Genomic DNA, 19,909 nt, shown 5'->3' with positions numbered 1-19,909 from the left:
ATACCTGAAATAGTCTACCTCTCCTCACCTTCCTGCTGCTTTCTGCCTCCTACTCAAATAATATACACATAGAGAAAAGGTACCAGCTACACTGATCGCATGTATCTTCCAATATTTCTTCAATAAAATGGAATATTTTTTCCCATGCTTCATTCAACAGGATGGCTATAGAGTAACTTGGAACATCCCCCTCCTCCCAAATGTAAGTAGGATACAAAATCTAAGGATGGTGAGAGGAGGCACGATGCAGCAAGATGTTAGGCAGAAGGATGACTCCCCAGGTACCTTTCTACAAGAGGATTGCTTTCTCAGGCAGAATGGGCAGCCTGGTTTTATATTTGACAAGTTTACAGTCCTTCAGATCCTTATCTTTGAGGTGTTTACCTTGAACCTGATGAATCATGTTTTCCTCCAGTGTATCTTGGATTCCCTAGCAGCAAATGTATTTCTTTCCAAGAGTAAAAATAGCACAGCATTGCTGGATGGGATTATGGTGGGGTGAGTGAATGTGCTGGATTGTATTTTCAAGGGGACAGGGCTAGTTCAAAAGGGCAGGAATAAGATATAAATAAGACACTTTCTTGGAGGATTGGTACATTTAGGGCTAGTTTGAAAAAAATTGAGTCACAGAGTACCTTTATCATTAAAAAAACAAAGAAGCAGATATTTCCTTATGAACTTTTAACAGATGAAATGGAAAAGACCTAGTGCACCAGTGATGTTACAACCAGAATTCCTGGGTTAAAGGAAGAAATTCTAGCCACAGTAATATTATGGTGCCCTTGTAGTGAACATTAAATTAATGACACAGAATAAACAGAATTATGGAGGCTCAACTATACTTACCTGCGCAGCTGCAACTGTATCTTCATGATGCACCCATCTGTACTTATTGGTTTAAAAAACAAAACCATTATGGTGCCCATCTACATGGTATCAACAAAAATTGCATGCTTCTCTTAACATGACTGACACCTCCATTTTTAATGAAATTTGCTGGAGTTAGTAAATTCAAACCTGCATATTTGGGATCTACTCAGATTGGCTAATAAAGATGGTAAACACCATTGTTTGATTGCCTTTTAAACACTGATGCTAGATTTAAGCATTTGCACCATCAAGATTGAAAATATATTTTGTAGGACAGAACATCAGAAAAGACAAGATTTCAATGCATCATGTTTCAGTTAGAAAACTCCATTTTGTAGGCACATTCTAATAAAGACTGGCTTCCCTCCCTGGTGAAAGCAATTCATGGACAATGTTTCTGTACCTAAATGCATGAACTCTATTGAAAGAATTTTCTTGGAGAAGTTTCAGCAATCACTTATGGAACCCACCAAAACTAAGCTTTGCCCATCAAATGGATCTTGGCATCCATGGCAACATCTCCTCTGGTGACAAATATCGATCACCATTGTCCCCCATATCTGACACTTAGTATGTGCTTAATAAATGCTTGTTGATTGATAGGCTTAATAAATTGCATGGAACTTTTGCTTTTCTGTTTTAAAACAAGTTCTTTGATCATATTGACAATGATTGAAACTGATTGTGATTAATAACCAACGCTCATTTAGCACTTCCAAGTCTGCCAAGTGCTTTACATTCTTTATGTCGTCAAAGCTTCATAATAACTTGCAGAGGTAGATGCTACAGGTATTTTCATCCCCACTTTAGAGACCGTGAAACTAATGATCAGAAAGATTAAGTGACCAGATTACGGTCACAAAACCACTACACACTGAATAAGAACCCAGCTCTAACTGACTCTCAAGTCTAGCACTTTATGAGGAGAGGTAAGGAATAGGCATTTATTATGCACATACTACATGACAGGAACAGTTCTAAATACTTTATAAGTGCTATATTGTTTGATCACAGGATATTTGATAATGATATTAAAGAAAACCAGTATTAACACAATGCATTTCACAAAAAAGTACATAAATAGGTTTCATCTCCAGGCTCCCCTACAGATGTTCTCCACTATGCTCTTCATGCTGAAGCCTCACTCCAGCCCTGGAATTCACACATTGAAAGGACTCTCAGACCCTGTAGCTTTTCCCTTTGATTGGATGATTCCTCTTAGAACCTCTATTTTTTGAAAGTGAGTTTTTACTGGAGCATTTTTATATCACCATAATTGTACCCAGTATCCCTTCCCTTCCCCTTCCTAGACAGCCATCCTATATAAAAATACTATTTCTTAAAGACAAAAAAAAGAAAAAAGAAAAAGAATCAGAATAACTTCATCAAATAAGTTCATCAAAAAAGTCTGAAATTATGTACAACACTTGTAAGCCTCTCACCTCTCCAAAGGGATAAGATAAGAATGTCTTCTTATATTTCTTTTTCCAACTGTTTGTTCTCTATAATTTTGCAACATTGGACTTTTTATGGATGTTCTTTTCGTTTACATTCTTGTAGTCATCGTTTATCATTTTCTTGTCTTTGCTGACTTCACTCTGCATCAGTTCATATAGATCATTCCATGCTCCTTATATTCCTTACCTTCATAATTTCTCACAGTACGGTAGCATTCCATTATATTCATGTGCCAAAATTTCTTTAGCCATTTCCCAATGGATGTGATTGCTGTCACAAAAAGTACGGTTATATTTTTGTGCCCATGGAGACTTTTTCCTTATGAATGGCTTCCATGTAGTATAAGTCTATCAAGGTAATCTTTAGTTCAAAGTGAATGTATATTTTGCTTGCATTTTTCCAAATGTGCCAAGCCTAGAGGCCTGTATTGGGCTACCCGAGTCTTTCTTACCTCACCTCCCGAGGTCTTCGGCTGGCCACGCCGGATGCACGTATGAGAGAAAGGACGTTCCAGAGTCAAACAGGGGTTGAGCTTTATTACAGGGTTTCGGTTACAAGTGCAGGGGGTCTTCTTTAGGAGGAAATTTCCTAAGGAGGCTAAGCTTAAGGGATTGGAAGTAGAAGTACAAGCGGGGAGAGAGGGGGAGGGGAGAGAGGAAAGAAAAGAAGCGGAGCCCTACTTTTCTCTTTGGCTCCACACGTGCTAAGAGAGCTTTTAGGCTTCCTCAGTCCTACTTAATCTTCAGCCACACAGTTTGCATCTCAATACCGTGCTGTTAGGTAACTAGGTGTGCTCCAATCCGGGACGACCTCGAGGGCAGGGAGACTCCACCCATCAGGTATCTCCGGGGGAGAGGCAGAAATACCCGAGCTAGCCGAGCTAGCTCGGTCTGACCTTCTCGAACCCCCGCTGTTCATGGAGGGCCTTGTAAGACTCTAAGATTTAGAAGTCCCACTTTTACCTGCCCGAGACTGTCCACACGGAATTGAGCTTCCAGTCCCAACACAAATGGCTTTCCAAATGCTGATTCACAACTCCATCAGCTACACCCTTAGTGTGCCTGTCTTCCCACAGCCCTTCCAGCATTGACTATTCTCATTTTTTTGTCATCCTTGACAGTTGGCAGAGTGTGAGATGAAACCTCAGAATTGTTTTGATTTTTATTTCTCTTATTAGTAGTGATTTGAAGCCTTCTTTCATATGGTTGCTAACAGTTTGCAATTCTCTTAAGAATTATTTGCTCATGTCTTTTGATGACTTTTGACCACTTATTTATGGAGGAATTGCTTTTGGTTTTACATATATACTTCTATCTATCTGTCTGTCTGTCTATCCATGTATACATATAGACAGGTAAACAGATAGATGGAGACATGTACGGTAATTGTTTATATATCTTGGATACCAAAGGCTTATCAAATATATTTAATAAAAAGCTTTTTTCCCATTCAAACACTTCCTTTCTAATCGTAAACGTATTAATCATAGTTGTGTAGAAACTGGCTTCTTATAATCACTTCTTGTAATTGTCTCTTATTTGACCAGAGTCTCCGTTTTATGAAAGTCATCTAGGCCAGGAATTTCTTTCTCTACAGGCTGCTTTCTAGGCTGTCTCTACCATACCCCCTGGGGTACCCCTTCCACTCACCTGCTTTCACCTTCCTTTTATGTTTGTTTGTTTGTTTGTTTGTTTTTTAGGGCATGGGATGTCTTTCTACTTGTATTTTTATTCCTAGCACTTAGCATAGTGCCTGGCACTCGGTAAACTTAATAAATGCTAGTCAATTGAATTACTGATTCCAAGGCCCTATACTGATCCCATTGAGAATTAAACATTCAGTTTTTAAGATAACAAATTTTATACTGTAATAACAAGACCCTAATGGTTTGAATGACCTTCAGGAGTTTACTGTGCTTTTGTAAGAAATATTTTGGTACGTGCACATTTCATATAACAGATTTATAGACTATTAGATTTCAAAGAGACATTAAAAACCACCTCATCCAAACCTCCTCCTGTCATATGTAAGAAGATTCACATCTGACCATTCATAGATGTGCTTGCCTACAAATTCTATAAACTAGTAACTTGGTGCATACACACAAATATTTATATATATACATATACATAGAGGATCATCAATATTTTCAAATAGTATTTGAGGAAAATCTGGTAAAATGTGTATCTAGGAAGGTTAATGAAATTCCTGATTAAAACTGAAGATTTAAAAACAAACAAAAAAAAATGGGTAATTGTTTTGTGATTTTCTTCTGTGTGCATGTATGTATATGCTCAGAAACACTTCTCTGCCTCTATCAGAATAAGTATGAATCTAGGTACAGTTTTAGACAAAGAAATGTCTTTGAGGAGACTAGCAGAGGTGACCTGTTGCTTTGGTGACAGATTATTTCTTCACTACAAGTGATTGCTTTATTCAGCTTTTAGAGTGCAAACCTTTTTTTTTTTTCAAAAAAAAATACTGTGTGTGGTTTTTATGGCACAAACCAATATAAATATTCACTAGATCTATGAGTAAAAGAATATAAATACTTGTTTCTCATGTTGTTTAGAGAAATCATGGGAAAATATGTGGAAGGAAGGAGACTTCTCCTCTTTGCTTCCTCCTGCTCAAAACTCTGACCCAAAACACAAGGTGGGTCATTCTTAAGGATTATTCAGAGAGATGTGAAACACTTGGGTTTTTTTGGTAACGTACATGTGGGCTACCCAATATATAGACATTATGACCTTGATTTAAAATAATTTCTCACATTTATGTAGAATCCACATTCTTCCACACTCCATAGTGCCTAACTTACCCCACCTTCTATGTACTTTATGGGTCAGAATTTTCTTCAAACCAAAGAATGAGCCCCCATTATGCTGACTTTTACTTGTCAGTGTAACAATAAGCTTTGCTGGAGACAAAGGTTTTGATTGACAATTAAATGGAAGATCACATTTTCTTAATTGTTCCTGCTGCTCTTCAAAATTGTTGTCCTTCAGTCATTTCAGTCATGTCTGATTCTTTGTGCCCCATTTGGGGTTTTCTTGGCAAAAAAACTGCAGTAGTTTGCCATTTCCTTCTCCAGTTCATTTTACAGATGAGGAAACTGAGGCCAACAGGGTTAAATGACTTGCCCAGGGTCACACAGTTGGTAAGTGTCTGAGCCTGAATTTGACCTCAGGTCTTCCTGTCTCCAGGCCCAGCACTCTATCCACTGCCCCCATATTACCAAAATTACCTTGCCTTTGTTGACAGCTAGATGGTGTACTGATAGAGCACTGGTTCTAGAGTCAAGGAGACTGTCTTCATGAGTTCAAATCTGACCTCAGACACTTACCAGCTGTGTGACCCTGGGCGAGTCACTTAACCCTGTTTGTCTCAGTTCCTTTTCTGTAAAATGAGCTGGAGAAAGAAATGGAAATCACTCCAGTTTGCCAAGAAAACCCCAAATGAAGCACAAAGAGTCAGATACAACTGAAATGACTAAACAACCAAAAAACCTTGCATTTATTTTATATATATGGATGAATATACAGATGTACATGTCTCCCACAAAAGAATGAGGCAATATGTCTGGATTTGTACTTTAGAGAACTCAGGTTTAATTTTTGGCATCTCTACTTAATATTCAAGAATAAGCAAGGTCCATGGCCACTAAGCAGACTAATTCTGAAAATCCATGGAGGATCACTCAGATTCAGGATAGAGGTAGGTGGAGGTCATTCACAAGGAGGCATGAAATAGATAATCAAAAGCATACATATAAAAGGAATATCTGGAATCAAAAGCCAGGAGAGATCCTGAGGTCTTCATACCAGAGAGATATGACTCACATATGCCCAATCAAATTGAACAATAGCTCTGTCAGTTACATAGGGCCCATCAGGATAACACATGGTGAGCTTGCACTATAGGTTTACTGTGATTTGTTCCTGCATCTGCCACCATGGGACTCAAATAGAAACTATTTCTCTATCAGAATAGTCATGGTAGATTAAGTCTTTGCAAAGCCACAACTGATCTACTTTGCATTGTTACTAACAGATGTGCCTAATGAAATATTAATTTTTTAATTAAGTAATTTAAAATTAACATTATTTAAATTATTAATTTGCAAACATTAATACAATATTTGTAGGAATTACAGAGTTATTGTGCTATAAATACACAAATACCAAAGGATTTATAATTTCCTCAGTAGAGGAAGTTCCTGGTGTGGGAACTCTCTTTTTCAAAGCAGATTGCAACACATTTATGACTTAGTAGGATCATAGGATTGGAGAATTAGAGGTGGAAGGGAGTTTAGAGGTCATCTAGTCTAACCTGATCATTTTACAAATGAGGAAACTGAGGCCAAGAGAAGTTAATTGACTTGCCTGAAACCGTTCAGATGATAAGTGGAAGAGCCAAGTTCTAAATTCCATAACTCCATTGTGCCATACTGCCTCTGTCTAGTAATCCAAATTCCTTTCTAATTTATCTTGTAAATTTACTTTGTAAACAATCCCTGTCCATTAAAAAATAAAAGACTAGAGAACAATACAAGATCATATGCAACTAAGTGCTAGGTTGTGGCCTAGGATGTGTAGAGGCACTGATGGAAAAGCTACTTTTAAACTACAACCAACTGCTGTTGATAATCTAAGTGTGTTTTAGAGATTATTTGGGGGGCCGGGAAGGTAGATATACCCTGAAAACCAAGGTTACACCAACTTCACTTGGCCCCTCCCTTAGAGAGTATGTTTTTCAGTCATGTCAAACTCTTCTTGACCTTTTTTTGGGGTTTTCTTGGCAAAGACGCTGGAGTGGTTTGCCATTCCTTCTCCAGCTTATTTTACAGATAAGAAAACTGAAGTAAACAGGGTTAAGTGACTTGCCATGGGTAATATAGCCAGTAAGTGTCTGAGGACAGACATTTTGAACTCAGGAAGATGAGTCTTCCTGACTCCAGACCCAGTGCTCTGTGCACTGTACCACCTAGCTGCCCCTCAGAGACTAAGGCTACCATTATTTTATCTTTAAGAGGGAAGAGGATCTTGGGGCTGTGGCAGCTTAGCTGTCATCTAGAGTAAGGCAGCAATCATAGTGAGAGAAAGAGACACAGAGAGAAAGAATTGAGAGAAATTCTTTCCTGTAGGCCTGAGTAAGTTAACTGTCAAGGAGAAAGACTCTAAAAAGGCGGGGGGGGGATTGAGAACATTTTTTACAATTTTTATTTTGAAGAGATATTATAAAGAGAATTCCTGACCAACTCCAATTACCATTCACAGAGAACCATGTTTCTCACGTGGAGGAGCAAGTGTCACTCTTCTGCTTTTAAAGAGCGCAGAGGTGACTCTGGCTGTGAACTTTATTCACTCCAATACATTGTAAATAGCTATTTATGCCTTCATTTTATTATTTTCTCCTGTAATAAACTGCAGGAGCAGTAAGCAGTAACAGTTGATGAGGCCAGAGGTTTTGAGATTTAGAGAGAGCGGAATAAAAGCTCATGGAAAAGGGGGATGCTTCAATTTATTTGTAAACTGAGGTGGAGGCTCATCACTAATTGATTAATAACAGAGATTGTGCATTTAGGAGAAAGTATCAGGACATACCCTTTGACTTCCTTAGAATCAAGTTAGAAGATTAACAAGAAAATGGGCCATTATTAGTCAGAGAGGGAGCCAGACTTAGTGTGTTTGTTGACTAGTGTCAATGTTCATATTTCTTTACATTATACCCCATATTTGAAAATATATACATATACTCCAGTCTAGTTTCTGACTAGAGTGAAGCAGATTTCAAGAGACTAAATCCCCATGATTACCAAGAAAGAAAATAAGGTGGCATGCTTGTCAGGTGGAGAGCCCTAAAGCTTTGAAGTGAACATTCTTGGGGGAATAGAAGAAAGATAAAAAAAAAAAAATTCTCATCCAGTTAGCTAGACTCAGTGTTGACAAAATCCATGCAGAAGGAGTAAAGAAGAGGCATGTGGGATGATGGATAAAGGAAGGTGCTAGAGAAAGATGCTATCTTTTTGGACCAAAAGTTTCTGGTCCAAGACTTAAGGAAGTCGATGCTAGGAGAGCTAAAAACCTCCTTTGGTTTTGCCAACTGCTTGGCTTTGGCTTGTACACAATACCCCAGATGGAGAGGTAAATGAGTCCCTAAGAAACTCTTGTAGAGGTGAGGAAACCGTCCCTCCTGGTGTGGATGGATACGTAAGGAAGAATCCATGGTTTCTTATCTTTTCTCAGCTTCTTGTCAGTAGCCCTCATGGGGAACTGCAGAAAACTGAATCATAATGGCCCACCTTACTACTTCCAGGGTCATCAGGGATCTTCCAGGATTCCTGGATTTGGGGACTTCATAACAGATTTACCCATTCACTTTAACCAAAATCTGCCTTCCCAGACACAAGAGATAATTTCTGTCTCAGTTTATCCCTAGTTGTCAGGAAGCAGGTTCTCATGGTGACTGTTACTCTCCTTCTAATACTGGGTATTTTGGGGAAATTCCTCAGGCTGGGTGCCTTGAGAATGCAGGAAGAATCTCAGAAGGTCAGTAAGACTGGAGGTCAAATAAAGTGGCCAAACTGAAATGAAAAAAGAAATGTATTAGAGCAACTTGAGCTGAAAATAATTTTAACTTCCTAGAACACAGAGTTGGCTTATGTTGCTTTTTCAGGCTTACTTAGAGTGCCCAGTCAATCAGACACATTATGTGGCATTCAAAGGGACCAGCAACATATGAATGGATCAATATCTGCATCTACAGGAAAGTTGTTCTGGAAAGTCCCTAGATACATATTGGGTGCAACATGTGTGGGGTCCAGAACAGCATTTTGAGATGGCAAGCCTGTTTTTCTCCTCTAGTTTCACCATCAAATTTTGTCCTAATAATTCATGTCTCTCATGTCTAGGCATAAAGGTCCCAGGATTCTGACATCTTAGCGTTTCTCCAAGGGAGTGGTGTTTCCCATTGGCTTAGCCATTGTGGGCAAATAAGACTGAACAGGAATCAGCTATTATTAGCAAATTCTAATTGCAGTGAGGTCTTAGGATCATAGGTCTTGAAGAGACCTGCAAGGTCATCCTCTCACTTGATAGATAAGGAAACTGAGGCTGAGAAAGGTTAAATAGCTTGCCTCAGGTCACCCAAGTAGAAAAGTATCAGTACTGAGATTAGATCTCAGATAACGTCTAGTGGGTTGCTATAGGTTGATCCTAGAACCAGCTCTAGGAGACACAAGAGGGTCAACTAATGAGAGTGATTAGGGGCTAAGAAAGAGCTAGACCTAGTTTTTTATACTATGCTTAGAACTGAGCATAAAAGACCTTTCACTTTTCCCCCTTATCTGTTATTGTACCTCTTCTAGAAAACTGTTTAGTAGACACCTAAGAAAGGTGAAGTGCTATTTAAGGGGGACAGGGAAAAGGGACTGTGCCCTTCCTTGCAAACTAATCTGGGTGTTAAGAAGCTTGGTTTAAAAAAAATAAGATTTATGGGAGTGGTAGAAACTAGAAAATTCTCATCCGTGAGCTGGTAATGCTGTCATTTAAAAGAAGTTGTTTGGTGTGTGTGTCAAGGAGGGTGAACTAGTCCTGCCCAATGAATACAGCTATGTCACTGTGGACTGCCATATAAAGAGGATACTTACTTCCCTGATTTATCCTACTCCCAGTTGCCGCACAACTTGGTAGGTCCACTCATACCATCATATTATATTAGCTACTGCAAGGGATGATGCATATTTCCTATGTATGTTCTGTAGGTTAATTCTAGGCTGTGTAAGTGATGGTACAGTAAAGCATGATCCAAACTGAGTGGCCTGAAGGATGTCCTAACTCTTGTGCCAGCCAGGTTATTTTTCCAGATATCCTTAGAGGTATTGATCTGGTCACAAGTTGGTCCAAATCTGCAGGAATTCTGGGAAGCTGGATTTATTCTAGAGCCATTTCTGGGTTAAGAGCCCACACTAAGTGGTTTAACAATGCATCAGAAGGAATTTGAAAAAGGCTGCCCAAATTCTGGATTCTATAAAATAGACTTGTGAGTTTCCTCCAGGCACAACGATCTTTGGCCCTGGTTTTGCTGTTAAGTCATTCCTGTCATGTCTGATTCTTCTTGACCCCTTTTGAGATTTTCTTGACAAAGACATTGAGGTACTGGGGACCCCAAATATACCGACATACCGTGTCCTGCTGAATGAATTCAATTCAAGCCTTCTTTCAGCCAAAGTAAATCAAAGTTTATTAATGGTTCACTATATTGGGTTGACTCCTAAGGAGCCTAACCATTTGTGATGTTTATATTGACAAGTGGGTCAGATAGAATCTCAGCTAGACAGAATTGGAGCTGGATTGAAACTGAGCGCCTTCATGGAGGTGAGATGGAACTTAAATACAGAAAGAGTGTGGGAGGGATCTGGGGGTGGTCTAGTAGTCTGGGGTTTCCAGGGATGGTTGTAATGGGAATGACAGCACCCTGGGGTAAATAAAGAGCAAATTTAGGGAGGATCTTGATAGGATCAAGGGTAGGAATTATAACAGAGATTTGGGCATAGTGATAATGGACCTCCAGAGACTGCCAGATCAAATGGGAAGATTCAAGAAGAGTAGTTCAAGGAGGTTCCCATAGTCTGTACCCCATCAAAGATACGGAGTGGTTTGCCATTTCCTTCTCCAGCTCATTTTACAGAGGAGGAAACAGAAGCAAACAGGGTTAATTGATTTGCCCAGGGTTACACGGTTAGTAAGGATCTGAGACCAGATTTGGATGAAGAAGATTAGTCTTCCTAACTCCAGGCCCAGGCAGACCTAACTGTCCTTTTGACTTGGTACCTTGGGTTATACATTGCCCCTTGCTCACTATTATCTAACTGCCTCTGGAAATATTTCTCTGGGAATTAGTGAGTCAAGAAGCATTTAATAAGCACCTTTTCTGTGTCAGGCACTGTGCTAAGTGTTGAGGATACAAAAAGTGGCACAAGACAGTCCCTTCCCCCAAGGAGCTTATAATCTAAGAAGGAGACACAAACAAATGTGTACAAACAAGCTCTATACAGGATAAATAGGAAATAATTAAAAGAGGAAAGGCACTAGAATAAAGAAGCATTGGGAAAGGCTTCCTGTAGAAGATAGGATTTTAGTAGAGACTTGAAGCAATCCAGGAAATGCAGGAGATGGAGATAAGGAAGGAAAAAATTTTAGAAATGAGAAATAGCCAGAAAAAATGTTCTGAGCTGAAAGATGGAGTGACTTATTCAGAGAAGTGAGAAGGCCGGTGTCACTGCGTCAGAGTACATCTTGAAGAGTAAGGGGTAAGAAGACTGGAAGGATATGGGTGACTAGCTTATGAAGTTCTTCGAATGTCCAACTGAGGATTTAGTAATTGATCTTGGAAGCTATAGGGAACCACTGGAGTTTACTGAGTGGGGGGAGGGTCAGATCTGTGCTTCATGAAAATCACTCTGACAGCTGAATAGCAGATGGATTGGAATGAGGAGTGACTTGAAACAGGCAGACCAACCAGCAGGCTACTGCAATAGTCCAAGTATGAGGTGATGAGGGCCTGTACCAGGGTGGTGGCAGTATCAGAGGAGAGTACGAAGTACATTTAAGCGATGTCACAAAGTTGAAATAAGTAGGCTTTGGCAACAGATTGGATATGGAGAGAGAGATATGAAGGAAACAAGGATGACAGGTTGTTTCCCAGGCTTATAAACCTGGGGAAATGGTGCTGTGAGGTTTTTGGAGAGGAGAATTTAGGGGGAAAGTTAATGATTTCTGTTTTGGACTTACTGATGTCTACTAGATATCTAGTTCAAGATGCCTGAAAGGCAATAGGAGATGTAAGACTGGAGGTCAGCAGGAAGTTGGGACAGGACAAGTAAATCTGAGAATTGTCAGTTTATAAATATCATGTCCATGGAAACTGAAAAAAAAAAATCACCACGTGAAGTAATATAAAGGGAGAAGAGAAGAGGGTTTAGGACAGACACCTAAGGTTAGAGGGTGTGATCTGAAAGAGGATCCAGCAAAGCAAAGAGAGAAAGAGCTGTCAGATATGTAGGAAGAGAACCAGGTAAGGATGGTGTCCTGAAAACCTAGAGAAGAGACAATCAAGGAGGAGAGGTGATCAATGGTGTCAGAAACTACAGAGAAGTCAAGAAGATTGAGAAATGAGGAAAATTGAGAAATGGATTGGGCAATTATGAGATCAATGATAACTTTGCAAAGAGCAGATTTGGTGGAAAGATAAGGTTGAAAGCCAGTTTGTAGGTGGTTAAGAAGAAAGTCAGAGGAGAGAAAGTAGAGGTACGTATGGTAAACCCCCTTCTCACAGAATTCCCAGCAGCCACATCACCTCATCAAACAATAAGCCAGGTGAATGGGCTGGGGGTACAAAAAAATAGATTTTCACTTTTAATTTCTCTGGTTCTTTTGCTATACAAGCTGTTGTTTCATCACATTTCCTCAGCTATACAAATGGGAATATTCACATATCAAATAATCACTGATTGTATTTTAACATTCTTTATGGCCTCTTATAAAGCCACCTTTTCCATTTAAAAGGAGGCAGTTTTATGAGTCTCTTTGATAAGCACTTAACAGTTACTACCCAAACAAAGAACTGGAGAAGTCAGAGGACAGGAGGTGCTCCCAGCTAACCATTGCCTCTATCTGGAGTCCCACTTCTTGAACATTATTCAAATTAGCTCCAGGACTCATAATTCTGTGTTTTCCTTTATTGCTGCAGTAAAGTAAATGGTTCTTTTATCCAAATGTTATTTCCTGGCTATTAATTCAGTAGTTATTTTGGATTGTGGCACTCCTCTTTGATTTAGAGATGTGGCTTCTTATAAATATTTAAAAGTATAAGACTGACACTAGGAGAAATTGACTTTGATTTGTTTTGTTAATATCCTATAGCTCAAGTAATTATAGATTTGGATAGTGTTATCACTTTCTCTGTTTGTCAGGAGAGATGGAAAGCACTTATCTCTATTATAATAGTGTACTTGGCAACAGTAAGTATGTTCTACAGCGCCTTTGTTTCCAAGTCCCCAGAAGAGCATTCTAACCATCTTCTTTATCATCCTACTTCTCTAGGACATGCACAATCCTTAACACATTCTTAGAGGAAATTGTTCCCAAATCCTTGCAAAAGGCTGTAGTATGTATAAAGGAAAACTCTTCCTTAACCTCAAAAAACCTGAAAAATAGTTTGTCATTACTGAACCAACCAAGGCTTTCTTGGCACCTATAAGAACCACCAGGGATTTGCAGTGGTACCTAGGGTGATATACAGACTAGAGTGATTTAACCTTGGATCAATCAACCTATTAAAAAAAAAAAGGAAAGATCAATAAGGATGGGTCTTGGTGAACCAGAGGTCATCTCACATTTTTCAACCTAATGTTCTTATTTCCTTTCCATTAACATTTCATAATGAAAAAATGCCTATATTCTTTAATTTTTAAGATAATTAAGAGAATTTAGTGCTTTTGAAATGTGGGGAATTTATAATGCCAACATCGAATGCCCCATGAATATTCTACAGGACAAGTCCAACTTGGGAAACTATAATACATGTATTCTCATCATTATTGCATCTAAACTTTGGATTTACACTGGACAAAGAGGGCCAGGGTAAAGATGTAACTTAGTCAACATCACCAATTTAAACCTTTTCCATTCATTACTTCTCACCGAGATTACTGTAACAGTTTCCTATTTGAATTTTGGGTTTTCTGTTACTCCCTATTCCAAACTATCCTTTTCACAACTGCCAAAATAATTGTCCTAAAGCACAAGCCTATCCATGTCACTCCATTGTTCAAGAACCTTTGGTGACTCCCTATTACCTTGGAGATAAAATACAAACATCTCCACCTGGCATTTAAAGCCCTTTATAAATAGACTCCAGCCTACCTTTCTCTCTAGGCTTAAATCAAAATTTTTTTTTTTTAGACATTATATTCCAGCCAAAATATCCTACTTATGGGTTTCTCAAACTCAGTCATCCGTCTTCCCCACCCCCCACCCCCCATGCCTTTAATGAATCTGTTCTGAATGCCTGGAATTAGCTACTTCCTCAACCCCATCTCACAGAATCCCTAGCCTTCCTCAATGCTCTACTCATATGCCCCTTCATAAGGGAAACTATTCCCAATTCCTTTAGTTGGTAATACCCTCTCCCTTCTCAAATTATAATGCACATATTTATTATTGTTCCTCCCAATAGACAGTAACCTTCTTGAGGGCAGAGACCAGTTTTCATTTCTGTACTTATACCCTCAGTGTTAAGCATAGTGTCTTGCATGTAGTAAGTACTTAATGAATGTGTATTGAATTAGATTCATTGTATTTTGTTAGGAACTTCTTGAAAAGATTTCCAGCTTTATTTTAATTTTGGCAAATTACAAGCAACTAACATTTATAATAGCCCTTAAATGGTTTCAAAACATTTTATAGGCATTATGTCCATGAGTGTGCTAGAGGGCTCCCTGAAAGCCAATTGTTAAATTTTCAGAAATTTGCAAACACTACAAATCAGAAATTGATTGAATGTTTTCCTAATTGTCTAGACTTTAAAAAGTGATAGAGAACGTGTTAATGATGGATATTAAATTTAAAAGTATGTTTTGCTTTGTGAGAGAGGCTCCTCTTCAACACTTAACGGCATAGCAGGGAGAAGGGAATAGATATTTATATAGCACCTATCACATGCCAGGCACTGTGCTAAATGGAGAAATGGGGGCAAACACAGCTAGTATCTGAGGCCAAATTTGAACTCGGATCTTCCTGACTCCAGATCCAGTGCTCCATCATTCACTGTGTCATCCAGTTGCCCTGCTGATAGCCCTTACATTTCACCACAAAAGCATTAGTTAAGCCAAGTGTCTGATAAACAACTTGAGATCTTGAGGAGACTTAAACTTACGTCTTCCAACTTCAAATCTCCCCTTCCTTCCATTGTGCCTTACTGTTCCTCACTATGCCATGCTGAACCTGGGATACTTATATGCCCTAATACTTTTTATGTATTGACATTTTCTAGGGAGGTCTTGAAAATAAAATAAACATAGCCAGAATTTTTTAAATTGTTATCCTTCTTCCCTTCTATGGATACTAACTAAAGTTCACATTTTAACAAACAGTAGCACACACATTTTATTATTATTCCACAATATTTAAATAGTATATACAATGCATTTATGCTGTGTGTATAGACTACAGTGATGAAAATTGACCTAGCACTCATTCTCAAGGATTTTATAATCTAGTGTGGGGGATGCAGCTTAAAAATAGCTATAATACAAGTTAGAATATAATTTGTATAAATGATGGGGCACATGTCATGAGAAATTTGAAGAGAGCAGTCACTTTTAGATTGGAGGGGTGAAGTGATCAGAAAATAATTTATGCAAGAGATAAGACCTGAGCTAGGGACCATTATAAATATCTAAATTAGCTAAAAAGGACATATGAAGGAAGACTCTATCTGTACCCAGAGAAAGAACTGACACATAGAAGTATGTATAGAATGATTTTACATATATATATACATATATGTATACATATGCACACATATTTGTGTCTAATGGTAACCATCTGGGAGAGAGAAAGAAATTTACATGATAACTTTATTATATATTTAAAAGGAATAACAAGTTATATATAAAAAGTTTGCAGTTTCATGCGCAATCATCTTTTTTATTATACTGTTATGGAAATGCTTGTTTTATTCCATAAATTAAAAATGAAAAATATTTTAAAGACTTAAAGGAAGAGAAAGTGATAACTGAGTCAGGGTAAAGAAAAAAGAGAAGATGTCCTTGGGACACTGCAAATGAATGGTAGAAGGAAGAGAAAACAGTGGAGACCACATCACAAAACTTACTTTGACCAAGAGGAAGAAACTTTCAGCACCGAAGTGCTCTCCACCACTATTTCCAGTCCCTAGAGCTGCCAAGATCACTCAACAATCTTTTCCTCCTTTGAAGTTTGTGCCAACTGCTTCTCTCCAAAGTCATTCATGACTACTTGTCAATGGCCTTTTTCTCAGCATTCATCCTTCTTGACCTTTTTTGGAGCATGGGACACTTATGACCACTCCTTGATACTCTCTTCTCCCTCCCCTTCAATGACACTACTCTCATCTAGTTCTCCTACCTTTAAGAGGGATAGAAATGATAGAACCTCAGATTTAGAAGAGACCTCACCAGCCATCTAGTTTAGCCTATACCTAGGCAGGATTCTGCTGCTGAAACATCCCTGACGGTGATCATCTAGCCTCAATTTGGGGACCTCTAGTGACAAGGAGCTCAGTAACTTAAACGAGATAATGAGTATAAAGAACTATATAATTAAATAACTATAAATCAGTTGCTCCACAGAACCTGTACTGTTTATATTACTATTACCTTCTGAGGCAACTCATTCTACATCTGCGCAGCTCTTATTATTGAGTTTTTAATTATATTAAACTGAAATTTGCCTTCCTATGAAGTCAAAGAATCACAGAACTTTGTCTTCAAGTTGTAGGGGGACCTCAGTGGTCATGTTTTCCAACCCACTTATGAAAAGATTCATTTCTACATCTATAATCCTCTCTCTTCTGTCAGTGATTCTCAATCTTATAATCTACAACAAATTATTTTTCAAAATTTCTAATCCCTTTTCATTGGAGACATTCCTACAAGTATCTGAGGCCAACTATTCTGTTCCTTGTTGTTGTTTTTCCCTTTATCTAATTTAGATATTTATAATGATCCCTAGCTCAGGTTTTATCTCTTGCATAAATTATTTTCTGATTACTTCACCCCTGCAATCTAAAAGTGACTGCTCTCTTCAATGACCCTCTTCAGGATGGTTTCTAGCTCCTTCATCATCTTGGTTGTTCCCTTCAGAACACAGTCCAGCTTACTAATGTCATCATCTTCCTTTCTGAAATGTGGTACCCAGAACTATACACAATACCCTTGATGCAATATGATTAGGGCAAAGTTCACCATGGCTATTACCTATCTTGTTCTGGATTATATGCTTCTAGAAATGCATCTCAAGATCCTGAGTGACCAGAAATAGGTTGAATGGATCAGACAGATTACTTCCAGAGTATAAATGATTTCCTATGTATTTTTATCTCTGTAAGGCATAAACATCAATAAACTCAGGGGTAGACCACCCCCACCTCCCAAAAAGGTTTAAGTTTACAAAAGAACCTTCATTATTCACAGCTTGAAAGGAATATCTGACTCAGTAGCACATCAGGATGCATGATGCGATAGTACCAAAGGGAATCTAATATAAAGGGATTTCCTAAAAGTTCTTTTTTTTTCTTTAAATATCACACAGATTCTATGGGGCAACTAGTTTACAGTAGTTCAATATGGATATTTTGATAACACCACATATGAGGCAGACCTGAGATCTAATCCTAGGTCAGATACTTTATAGTTGTGTGATCTGGGGCAAGATGCTTAACATTTTTCACTCTGAGTTTCCTCATCTGTAAAGTGCAGATAATAATAAAACCTACTTCTCAGGGATGTTATGAGAATCAAATCAAGTGCAATTATGAATACATATATATGTAGCCATGTATATTTACATAGGTTATATAAATGTTAGCCAGTGTTATTTATGATCAATATTATAATTATGGTACTATGTTTATCATAGGATAAAGCAGACTTATATTGCTATTTGTTCCTAAAATGAAAGAAAGAAAAATAAAAACATACACTGATTCTCCAATCCCTTCCATTGAAGAAAACCCTTGCTACTAGAGATGTATGGTATGACCTTTTTCATCCCACTGAATATACAGTAAATATATAAGAAAGAGCACTTGTACATCTAAAAGATACAAGGAATGCTGCAAAGTGGTGTATTTTCACCTAGATTTTCTAAATAGTAACAATTAAAATTCACAGCTGCTGGCTGTCCAGATGTTTCTTGCATTTAGAGTACTGTAATCTGCATGAGAATATATTGTATTACTGCTGTTGCTGTAAACTAGACAGCTCAGTATTCTAAATTCTGCATACAAGCTCTAGTGAGTATATTTTATCTTCAGATTAGCTTTTTTCCTCTCTCTCTCTCTCTCTCTCTCTCTCTCTCTCTCCCCTCCTCCTCCGTCTTCTTCTTCCTTCTTCTTCCCTCTCCTCTCCTCTCCTCTCCCTCTTTCTCCCTTTTTTCTCTGTGTGTCTGTCCATATCTGTCTCTCTATGTCTGTCTTTCCTTGTGCCTATGTCTTTCTATCTCTGCCTCTTTTGGTCTTTGTCTCCTTATCTCTGTCTCTCTTCTGTTTTTCTTTCTGTGTGAGTCTGAATGTCTGTGTCTCTGTATTTCTGTCTTATCTGTTTCTCTCTGTGTCTGTCTCTGTTTCTGTGTCTCTGTCTGTCTCTGTCTCTGTTGCTCTCTGTCTCTCTCTGTCCCTCTGTCTCTCTTTCATTTGCTTGGGGCATTTGCACTTCAAAAACAAAAGACATTTATTGCTTAAAGTTTAGCTGTATCAGGGTGTAAGTGCAGGTCAGGCTTGATTTATATGACACTTCTGATAAGTCCTGGATGAGAGCAAGACACCAAGCTTGGGATGTCTGTGGAACTTGCACTGACTTATGTCTCCTTTCCTAGGCGGCCAACATCCCTCTAGTCTCAGAGCTTGCCATTGATGACATACATTTTGATGACTTTTCCCTTGATGTTGATGCCATGATCACTGCTGCTCTGCGAATGTTCATGGAGCTGGGGATGGTGCAGAAATTTAAAATTGACTATGAGGTAAGTCACTTCTTTCCTTTGCGGACTTCCCTATCCCCACCCCATCCTGCCTCTGCTTCTTATTTGAGCCAGGTTGGTCCAATAAGGCCATGAGCCATTGATCTGATGCAAATCTTTGCCTTCTCATTTCAGACACTATGTAGGTGGCTTCTGACAGTGAGAAAGAATTATCGAATGGTACTGTACCACAACTGGAGACATGCTTTCAATGTGTGCCAGCTTATGTTTGCGATGCTAACCGTGAGTGTATTCTGCTACAACAGAAGAACCTGACTTTTCTGTCTCAACCACCAAAATTCTTTTCCCTTCATTATTTCTGTTCCCCACTACTTATTATGACATATATTTCTCTTCACCAAAATCCACATGTTCTAAGGCCTGGAGTACATGGTTCTAGCACCACATATTCTGGAAAAATTTTCCAAACTTTAGCAACCATGAAATTACTGCCATGATGAAAAGGACAAAATGATTAGGTTTCAGTCTTAGAATAATTGTTTAAAAGCTTCTTGGTAAAATTTCATCCTGTAAAAATAGTTCTTTGAAAAAGAAGCACAAGCTTTCAATTTACTCTTTCTGTCCCTGTCCCATTCTCTGTTTCTATCTCTTTCTCTGTGTGTGTGTCTCTTCTGTCTTTCTGTCTAACTGAGACATGAGGATGAATAGTACAACAGATAAATAATTGACCAAGGATTCTAAGGTTGTATTAGAAAGGCTATATTTACTGTAGAACACATTTTTAATACAGAGAAATTCCATTGAACGCTTACTTTAAAAGGTTACGGAAGGTAAAA

General features: G+C 38.4%; 1 protein-coding gene across 5 annotated transcripts in view; it reads left to right on the top strand.

The window, feature by feature from the left end:
- PDE11A (phosphodiesterase 11A) overlaps nt 1–19,909 on the top strand; it is a 571,707-nt gene that overhangs the window by 431,480 nt on the left and 120,318 nt on the right. For all 5 annotated transcript variants that reach the window (XM_072612423.1, XM_072612422.1, XM_072612427.1 and 2 more), the window contains 2 exons: nt 18,969–19,115; nt 19,248–19,355. In XM_072612423.1, coding sequence (XP_072468524.1) covers nt 18,969–19,115; nt 19,248–19,355 — 255 coding nt within the window. The remainder of the gene's footprint in view (nt 1–18,968; nt 19,116–19,247; nt 19,356–19,909) is intronic.

Source organism: Notamacropus eugenii, chromosome 5 (assembly GCF_028372415.1).
Source record: "Notamacropus eugenii isolate mMacEug1 chromosome 5, mMacEug1.pri_v2, whole genome shotgun sequence".
Classification (NCBI taxonomy): domain Eukaryota; kingdom Metazoa; phylum Chordata; class Mammalia; order Diprotodontia; family Macropodidae; genus Notamacropus; species Notamacropus eugenii.
This window is presented reverse-complemented; position numbering and strand designations above follow the sequence as displayed.